The sequence below is a fragment of the Microtus ochrogaster genome, chromosome 19, assembly GCF_000317375.1.
Source record: "Microtus ochrogaster isolate Prairie Vole_2 chromosome 19, MicOch1.0, whole genome shotgun sequence".
Classification (NCBI taxonomy): Eukaryota; Metazoa; Chordata; class Mammalia; order Rodentia; family Cricetidae; genus Microtus; species Microtus ochrogaster.
The window spans coordinates 8,720,383-8,731,138 of NC_022021.1; the positions used below are offsets into that span (position 1 = coordinate 8,720,383).

At 43.9% G+C, this 10,756-nt stretch overlaps 1 protein-coding gene across 1 annotated transcript in view; it reads right to left on the bottom strand.

Moving 5' to 3' along the window:
• Positions 1–10,756, bottom strand: part of Acot12 (acyl-CoA thioesterase 12) — a 41,806-nt gene that overhangs the window by 15,069 nt on the left and 15,981 nt on the right. Inside the window, exon 5 of the mRNA XM_005356510.3 lies at positions 7,095–7,230. Within this exon, the coding sequence (XP_005356567.1) occupies positions 7,095–7,230 (136 nt within the window). The remainder of the gene's footprint in view (positions 1–7,094; positions 7,231–10,756) is intronic.

The window sequence follows — 10,756 nt, forward strand, 5'->3', positions numbered from 1 at the left end:
CTCGAAAAAAAAAAAAAAAAAAAAAAAAAACCACATACACACACACACACACAACTGGGGATGGGGAGAGGTTCCCCACTTGTCAAGCAAATACACCAGAATTCTGATTAAAATAATGGTTCCATTTAAACTGGAACTTTCTGTGGTAGAAAGGGGTACAGAAAGGTAGACATTTTGATGATAATATGCCAGTCTTTTGATGGTAAGGGTAGTTTTACTGTTGTATACTTATGCACACACTCAAGTTACGGGCTTTAAATATAGACCATCTATCCTGTGTCAATTAACACTCAATATTTCACTAAAATAAGAGAATATGGGGTTGGAGGAGCCACTGACACTACATGAAGTCTCATAATCTGCAGCATGGGAATGTGGTCCCCTATGCATGGCCACAGGAGAAAAGATGCTTGTATCAGTGCCTCTCCCTGTGTCTTCTGTGATTTATAATCTCCTATGCACCATCACAGGAGAAAAGACCCACACATCACTCCCCACTTCCCTGTGTTTCCTGCTTCTTAGGACTTGGTTGTTTCATTTACAGGCAGGTAACAACACTTTCCACTTCTCACCAATGGAGAAAGCATTTGCTCTGGGTGCAAAGCAGAAATACACATTCAGCCTTGCTGCAGGCATCATCTGGTAATTTATGTGCTGCTGGGGGAGCAGGGACCTACATCCCAGGGACTTAGCTGGGATAGCAGAGCTCAGCAGGCAGTGTGTTCGTATAAACCCAACTGTCACTCATAGGAAACAGGCTGTTCCAGGAGCCGTTTCTTCTAGTTGACCAGAGCGCCTTTAACATCACTTCCCAATGAAGACCATCATAACTAGCTGATAATCTATTTCTTCTATCTTCTCCTTCTTTCTGTTGATCGTTTCAGCCCTTTGCTGAGAATGTGGAAAGAGCTCCCACTGTTCTAGCCGAACTCTCAGATCTCTCCTGTGACCTCCAGGCCCTCTCTTCCCTGGTCTAGCCTGTGTGACTATCAATCCCCAGCCAGGTCCCCTCCCATCGCTGTGATGCACATTGGTCTTTTATCAGCTACTGTGAAGAGACTGTCTTCAAACCCAGGGCCTCTCCACTCATCCATCTGTCTGCTGCACCCCACCCCACCTCCTACCAAGCCACGCCCACTTGCCTCCTCTTCTGTCTTGGCTCATCCATGTGCTCTCCCACATAGCAATGCCTTCTTTCTACGCAAGTTCCCGGTCACTAGGGCTGGGAGACAGCTCTTTCAGCACAGCACAGGCTGCACAAACTGGAGGACCTGAATTGGATCCCCTAGAGCTCACGTTTTCAAGCCAGGTGCTGTGGTGTGACCCTATAACCCCAGGATTAGGGAGATGGAGTCAGGGGGGCTCCTGAGGCTATTCTAGCTGAACCTGCATCCGGCGAGCTTCAGGCTCAGTAAGAGACCCTGTCTCAATAAAATTGAGGAAGAGAGTGATTGAGGAAACACTGCTATTCACCTGCCTCCACATGCGTGTGTGTACATTTATGTGCAAGGCTGCGTACACATATGCACATACACAAATAAGACATTGTGTGTGTGTGTGTGTGTGTGTGTGTGTGTGTGTGTGACGATTAGCCAGGCTCATCTCCACAATACCAGCACTAATAAAGATTTGCAGAATGAATAAAGGAACTTCTTTGCTGATTCATTCCACGTTATGGTCCCTCCTCTCAGTAGAATTCTTTAAGGAAATGCTATGGTTGGTGTGGTAGTTTGGGTGTAATTGGCCCCCATAATCCCATAGGGAGTGGCACTACTAGGAGGTGTGGCTTTGTTGGAGGAAGTGTGTCACTGAAGGGGCACGCTTTGAGGTTTTGACTTCCTGCAAGACTTGTTGCCTGCAAGATGGAGCACTCTCAGCCATTCCTTCGGCACGGCATCTGACTGCACGCCGCCATGTTCCCCATCATGATGCTAACGGACCGAACCTCTGAAACTGTAAGAGCCAACCCAATTAAATGTTTTCTTTATAGGAGTTGCCATGGTCATGGTGTCTCTTGACTGCATTAAAACCCTAACTAAGACAGTCGGGTTGTACTGCCTCACACACCAAACTATCTGCTGTTTAGGCTATGTCTCATTCCTCCCTCTTTTGATTAAACAGTATTAGCAACATGCAAGTTTTCCAAGCTAGTGGGTGTGAAAATGGTATCTCATGTTGGTTAAAATTTGCATTTCATTGAGTACTAATGAGGTCAACCTTTTTTCATAAGTATGTTAAATATTCTTGTCATCTCTTAATTAAATGTGTGTCTCTACCATTTGCTTCGACCCTATCTCTGCAACTTCAGTTAAATGAGTGTTAGGTTCTCACCACACACACATACACACACACTCACACATAACATATATATATATACACACACACACACACACACACACAGACACTCACACATAACACATGCTCACACATAACATTTATATATCATACATATATATGTGTATGTGGGATGAAGTTTCTTTATTTTGAGATGGAGTCTCAGCTCTGTAGCCTAGGCTGCTCTTAAACTCTGTAAATAGTCTTAGTCTATTCTATGTCTTGCCTGGAAATTGTGGAAATCCCTGAAGCTGGGCTAGGTACTTCTCCACAGTGGATAATTATATGCTGTTGCTGAAAACAGGGGGCCTAGAATACAGTTCACAGCGCGCTAGAGGTCACATGATCTGCTTCCACACAGGCTACTGGTGGATATCGGGCACCAACTCTGCATGAAGATAAACTTGGAACTAGATTCTCAAAGGCAACGATTCCCCTATGCCAACCAAAGCTAAAGCCAAGAGAGAAAGGCACCCCCTCCAGAAAGAAGGGGAGAATTTCTAGTGGAGAAATTCTCCATGGGGAGTCCCTGTGGGGAACTGCAGCTCCCCATGATTTCCTGGTTCACCCCTCCACCTAAGACAAGTGCCTGACTCTTCCCCCTGTGGCTTTGGGTACCTGCAGTTCCCAGAACCAGTGCCTGCCAGGTTGAGCACAGCTTCTCTCTGCTTCTTTGGTGTTCTCAAGTCATTGTCCACATAGCTGCTTTCTCTTCCTTCCTGACTGCTGAGACAGATTTGCAAACAAACTGTAGCTTTTCCCTAGACATCAAGTCTATCACATTGCTGTAAACAAAACTGGCTTTGTTTTCTGGATGATTTTTTTTTAAGACATGTAAAATCTTAACCCCTTCTAACTTCTATTTATTTTTAATTTTCTAACTGTTTTTCTGGAATGGGATCTTGTGCTGTGCAGGCCGGCTCGGAACTCCCGAGTTCAAGCAGTCGCTTTGCCTCAGCCTCGAGAGCATCTGGGATTCAGGTGCATGCCACCGTACTCTGCTCTCTGATTGCAAATCTGATCTTATTAGTTGAGATTCTAAAAACATGATGAGTTAGTGCTGATTGAGATATTTTCAGTTTACTATCGCTTGCCCAAATGACATGTTTTTGAGCAGAAGAAAATATTAAGTTGGTATTAGAAACTATCTATAAACTACATTATAAAATAACATTCTCAGCGTTTAATTCTTCTCTTGCCAGAACATGCGGATGAACGTGTAGCACAGATGGGAGGAAGATTTATGTCTTTTAACTGTATGCCTTCTCACTTTGTAAATCCCTTATCCTGCACATGTAGTATCTATTTTTAAATGATTATGAAACAATTACAAAATAAAAATTAATAGATCTTACAATCTGACAGATGTTGTTTAAAAAACACCCATAATTAGGTAGTTTCATCTTTTCTGAGGGGAAACTAAGAAAAAAAAAAAAGGTCACTCACGTCTATGAAGACATGGGCAGCCCGCAAAGACCACTGGGGAATCACTCCTTGGTCAGGTTAAACACATACAGGCATCAGCCATGGCGTGCATGCCAACGTGGACTCAGGATAAGTACCTTTTGTGTGGAAGTGTGTCTCCTTGTACATAACTTAAGAGTTTCCTCGGGTGCAGAGAACATTTCCAGATCGCAGCGCTCACTAGAGCTAACTGTAAACAGACCTCGTTCTGCGAGCCAAGTGATCAAGTTCCGCTGTTGTCTGTTGAGTGCTCTGAAGCTGCTATTTCACCAATTCGCTTGCTTGATTCCACATTTGTCCTCTGTATTTGATCAGGAACTTTGACCTGAATTCAGATTGCTTTCTTCTAGCTCTTCTTTTCATTCTGCACACCCGGAGAGGTTCAACCAGGACAATGCTCTGATGATATCATTTTCTACTGACAAATTACGATCGAAATAGCTCAAACTCTAATCCCTTTCCCTAGTGATCCAGTGGTACAATAACACATTTCAACCATCCTTTACAAACTTAATCTCTTATTTTCCGCTTTGCTTGTGAAAACATAGAGTCTGGAATCAACTTTCTCAATATTCTGTCAATACTCATTTCTACCATGTAGCATCTCAAAGGGCAAAGACCGCTTAATCAGTCTGACGATATACATCCCTTAGTTCAGTGGTTCTCAGCCTTCCTAATGAGTGACTCTTTAATACAGTTCCTCAAGTTTTGATGATCCCCCCCAACCATAAAATTACTTTTGTTGCTACCTCATAGCTGTAATTTTGATACTGTTATGAATCATAATATAAATATCTGATGTACAACCCCTGTGAAAAGGTCATTTGACTCTGGGGGTTGTGACCCACAGGTTGAGAACCACTGCCTCCGTCCACTGATGATGACCTGTCTACCTTCTTTTAGAATATGTTTTCTAATCAAAACCAGCCTCTCTGAGACCTAGGGGACAGGGAGTGGACAGACCACATGTGCTATCACTGCCCATTGTTCTTTCTTTAAGAAAACTGCCTCTAAGTTCCATGGTATCATTGGTGACATGGAAGCTAGTAATATTTCCCAAATGAAGATCAGATTGATATGATAGAGACAGATGAAAAGTTGCTTCATTGAAAAGAATATAGGACAATCTGTGTTAGGACAGATTAAATCAAATAGTGAGAAAAACTTTTTCAAAATCTGCAAATCCAAATTGAAGCAAACATATGGATCTGCTCTGATCAGCCTCCAAGGAAAATTAAACAGCAACGAAACTAAACAGCAACGAAATTTGTTTAATTCATCTTCTCCTCCTTCAGTCGGTCTTACTGGACCCCCTAAGGGTCCTCCCCAAGGCCCACAGACCTGGAGTCTGCACTTCTTTAATCACTGCCTACATTATTCAGGAACTATTCATGCACACAATACTAGGGTTGAGCTATCAAGTGCAAAGACCTTGTATTATTCATCTTTTTGCCTCTTATAACAAGCATGTTCCTTGTTCATGGTAGGCGTGTAATACATCTGTACTAGATGGGACTAAGCAGTTGATGTGTTCTTTCTGTCTTGATACTGAGAAGGAAGGAGCCAGACATTTATAAGGCAGTACATGATCTCATCCACAATCACACATTCCATTTCTCCAGTAAGTACCAGACCATCTGTCCAGCCCCTTGCTCAGCCCAGAGATGCCTATTTCCTCACTAGACCTCTTGCTCTAGAGTTCTCAAGTTAGAACACTGGAAAATGATGCATGCATGAGCCATGGATGTCAAAGCGATGACTGAAGAGGGTAAAGCAAATTCTTGCAAGGTCCGGAATAAATGCGCACAGACATCAGACTTCCCTTCTGAAATTACCAAAGAACCTTGTGTACATTCCCTTTAGAAACCCAGGTGATGGAACTTCAGTAAGAACAGAGGCATTTTTTTGAAGGATTATGTGGCTAGGAAGGCCATTGAAGGCAGGGGGACTGTACAGCCTCATTAAGAGCAATATTAACCACCGGCATTTCCCTGAGTTAAGACTGAAGCAGATGTGAGGGTCTTTGTCATCTTATGTCCTTCCTGGAGCTTTGGTGGCTAGAAGACAAGGTGGACATGGGTTGATTGCCTATTTCCTTTTGTTTTTAAGTAATGGTCTTCTAATCTGCCCTAAGAATATTCTCAGGGTTCAACTACTTCGTCCTTAGGAAAAAAATACATCTTGGAACCAAGACCACCTTTTCAAAGAAAGACATTATTCTAAGTCTGGTAAATTTAAAGATGAAGTCTCTGCTTCCATAAGTGATATTATTGCCCTACCGATATTCAGGAACTGGAAAGTACATCAGCATGTATGCCCTTTTTTCTTAAAGTCGACTGCTACTTCAATAATGCCCACACCAACCATCCCAATCAGCCTTGAATCATGACCAAGTTTTTCTTTCCTGGAAAACAATGCCACTGACCTTGAGGGCCCTGCAGACTGAACTAGAACCTTGAACTTCTTCTCAAGGCAGAAGTCTTGGAAAATCTCTCCTACCTAGTGGGCTTCTGTAGGGTTGTCCCGCAACCCTAATAATGCCCCCTGTCCAGCACGAGGCTTCCATGTGTCTGATACTCTACCTCCTCTTCTCAACTCTGGTCTTTGCCTGCCCTCTTTGTCCTGGCCCTTCTCATCCTGTCCCCACCTATTCCCGTCCTCTTCTGCCCTTTCTCTTTTTCCTCTCCCTCTTTCCAGGTCAGGGAGTTGGAACTTCTGCTGGCTTCTCCAGCCACCCGGATTGGCTTGCTTCATCTCCTCTTCCACACTGTGGTCTCTCTTGGAATTCGGAGATGGAGTTAAAGAGAAAGACCGAAGAGTTGGGAGGGGAACTACGACAGCAAAGAACTTGGGAAACTGCTGAGGTCAAGCGTCAGAGTGGAAGTCACTAGGGAATATAATTAACTCTTTCCCTTCCAATCTCATCACAGGAGTCCTCCAGCAGGCATCTTCCGCTTGGAGTTTCCTTTGTGTTGAGAAGATACACGGCTCACATGAAGCCCTGGATGAGAAAGAGCTTAGTGACCTCTGAAGTTTCCTATCAACGTGCCCTGGCCGCCACCCCTACTTCACCCATGCTACTAAGGGCTTGCTCGCTAACAATCACCAAGACTTCATCTCCTGTCCCCCGCTTCCTCCTCAAGAGGAATTCCAGCCTAGAGGCCTAGATCACCACGCATAGTCTGAATGTCCAGTCCTTTTCCTCTCTACTGCCTAGGTCTGTCAGAAAACGGATCTCGCATCAGCCAAGTCGCACTGTGCGTCATGACGCAGTTCCTGAGCGTAGGTTGACTCACCATCCAACCGGCCGCTCTCCTTCATGATGCTGTTGAAGGTGCTCTCGTGCTGCAGGCGGACTTTCCTTCTCTCCGCAGCCAGAGTGTATTCTACCTGCTCTTGCTCCGTTTGAAGCGGGACAGGTTTTAAATGGACCTGGAGGAAGAAAGTTTATCTTTGGAGCTGTCCTTCGCTGCTTCCTTCAAGGGCAGGTGCCCAGTGCGAGTTTTGCAATAGCGGAAGACAAACCGTATGCTTTTAACTCAAGTAAGGAGAGCATTTATGGGTGTTTCCCTGAAACATGCTGCTGAAAAGCCATCCTCAGATTTCTTCAACTAAAAGACCAAACCAGGCTTTGTTAGTTCTCATTTGAAAGACACCTTTGTTTGTTTTCCTCATTTTATAAGTTTTCTGTGGAATGGTAGAATCTAGGAGAGCTTTTGCCTTGTTGTATTGTACCGTGTGTTGTCCTGTTTGGCTGTTGTCTCTTGGAGGCCTGCTCTTTTCTGAGGAGGAAATGGAGGGGAAGTGGACACCAAGTATAGGGCAGATGTGGGGAGCTCGGAGGAGTGGGGGAAGGGAAAACCGTGGTCAGAATGTATTGTATGAGAGACGAATCTATTTTCAGTAAAAATACATTCTATAAATATGAAATCAACAAATTAAGGTGTGGTACTATAATTCCCCTGGATTTTTATTGATATTGTTCCTATCTTTTTACAAAATTGAGACATTAAGGGGAGGTAATAAGGGTATTCTAGATGGAACTATCTTGTACCAAGAGATATTCCTAATTTGGAAATTTCATCACATGGTCCAAACAGTGCCTAGTAGAACAGAAAGGATCAGGATGTCAGTGTAATCTTCAGCTGCACTCCAGAAAGCTGGGAGGTAGTGTTCAGGCTCCAGCTCCCCGACAGACGCCCCTGTCCTGGTTCTGTGTGTGAAAGGTCTTGGCAGCTCCAGGATCCCTTTGGTCTGAACCTGACCCTTTACCCAGATAAGGGTGAAAAAAATCTGACTCGTCATTTGCTGTTTAAAGTCCAAGAGTCCCAGAATTGCTCGTCTCATGTAACAGGGATGTACAGATTGACAGTGACTCTTTTGTCACGTTTTGGCTGCATGATCAGCAGAATCTAACCTTAAGTAACCTAAGGACATTTGTACCTCGCTCCTCTGAAAAGAAGACCCTTGAATCCATCACGATGATTCCTGTTACACGAAGTACATTTGTGTGTTTGAAAATAAACTTGAGAGCAAGTGCTGCCTGGAAGGTGAAGCCCTCTGAAGGTCCCTGCTCCTTCCTTCCTATACTTCCTTCCTTCCACACAGTCTAGTCTTGTGGACCTTTCTAATTACTTGGCCTGAGCAATGGTTGAACCAAACCTTGTTAATCATTGATAGTTTTATCCTGGGATGAACTCACTTTGGACAGAGATCCTGGTATTTCTTGTGGTTCAAACCAAGCCACAGCCTTTCATGCCTCGAAGGTACCAACTGGAAGGTACCAGCTGATCAGGAAAAGGTGCTTCACAGTTTATGTTGACTGAAGTAGCCGGTTGTTGGAGCACCATAAGGTAGCTGGCTTCTCAGAATGGCTCTTGGAAGCCAGTTCTCATCTCTGTAGAGATGGGACTTAGGTGTGCCAACATGTGCCTACTCCACTTGTTACTGAATACAGAATGAGAAGTATGAGGCCAGAGGGGGAAAGGATGGCCTCTGTGTATGGATGCTTCCACATGAAGCAAAGGATGCTGATGTATCCTCTGGTCATTTGCTGTCAAGAATGGGAACTCTGTACCCACCCCCATAGCATTCTCATTGGGAAAAGTCTAAAAGCTTTCAAGAGAATCAAGAAGAAACTAAAGGTTGGCAGGATCTCTCTCACTGCTTGGATTTTCATGAACGCAAGGATTGTCTAATGTTTTCTCCATGACTTGCTAGGTCCAACTTATATCCAAGGAAGCTACATCTTTTTATTTTCTAGATAATATAATTAGCAGCTGTGCACTTGAGTTGTGATGGAGGTGGGTCTTGTATTTATCTGTTGCTTTCATTGGTTAATTAATAAAGAAAACTGCTTGGCCCTAATAGGACAGAAAATTAGGTAGGCAGAGTAGACAGAACAGAATGCTGGGAGAAAGAAGCAGATTCCGGGAGTCACCATGATTCTCCCACTCCATACAGATGCAGGTTAAGATCTTCCCTGATAAGCCACTTCGTGGGCTACACAGATTACTAGAAATGGGTTAGATCAATATGTAAGAGCTAGCCAATAAGAGGCTGGAACTAATGGGCCAGGCAGTTGATGTGGGAGTGATTTCTTTCTAAACTGTTGCTTTCATTGGTTAAGTAATAAAGAAAACTGCTTGGCCCTCTCATAGGGTAGAATTTATATAGGCGGAGTAAACAGAACAGAATGCTGGGAGAAAGAAGCTGAGTCAGTGAGTCGCCATGATTCTCCCACTCCAGGCAGACTCAGGTTAAGATCATTCCTCGTAAGTCAGCTCGTGGGCTACACAGATTATTAGAAATGGGCTAGTCCAGGTGCGAGAGTTAGCCGAGAAAAGGCTAGATATAATGGGCCAAGTGGTGTTTAAAAGAATACAGTTTCAGTGTAATTATTTTGGGGCATAAGTTAGAGCTAACCATGTGGGTGGCCGGGTGCCAGGGACGCAGCCCCGCTGCTCTTATTTCAACAGAGTGGTGCCCAGCGTGGTAATGAACTCCACGTAAAACCTGAGAAAGCTTAATTTTAATCAGAGAAAAAAAAAAAAACAGAGTTTAACACAGCTTTTGGCTGTTAATTGGTGGCATGCTGTAGAGAGATTTCCTGATTCGGCATCAGCAGCAGAAAAAACGCTGCGCCATTTTAAAGCACAGCTTCCTGGGGCTGTGCTGCCAGTGTAAACTCTGGCTTTAAAGCATTTCAATGGATTTTATGGGACTGGATGATTGTGTTCCCTCTTGGGATCAGAAGAAGAGTGCTCTGAGACCGTGCTGATGGCTCAGTGCTCTCTGCCTGCACCTGGGCAGACGGCCGAATCAGGCTTAGGCAGGCAGAAGAATATGGCGGATTCCTGCCACCAAACAGAGACGTGTTTTCAGACTGTGCAGTGCTCTGCATGTCAGATTTGGCTGTAACTTGGATGAAAAGAGTTTCTGTGGCGCACGCTCAGTCTCAGAATTAAACTGCTGACTGCGGCTCCAATGTGGACTTACTGTGTGCCTAAAACTGTACTCAGCTCAGGGGCACCAAATGGATCTGAGGCAGGAGCAATTGCTCCATGCTGAACTGTGCTGGTTGGCAGGAACTACCGTAATTACTATAATAACAGCACAGTTAAGGTTTGGACTGGGCAGTACACAGGCAGTACCGTATTACTTGTACATGGTGCAACTTAAGTTTTTAAGAAGTGCTTAACATTTTAAGAAATGCTCCTGGATAGTAAAAAAATTACAGATTCACAGTAAAACAGATTCAAACAGACCACTAAATGGATCACAGTGTTGGATGAATGTACGTAGGCTTGAGAGAGAGAAAAAAATACATATAGAGAATAAAGTTAATGCCTTAAAAAAAGGTAAAGTCTTTAAAGAGACAGAATAAAGTGATAGAGTAAAAATAAACCACGTAAAAATAGAAAATTCACAGAGAGTCTGGATTCTTTGTATTATTGTG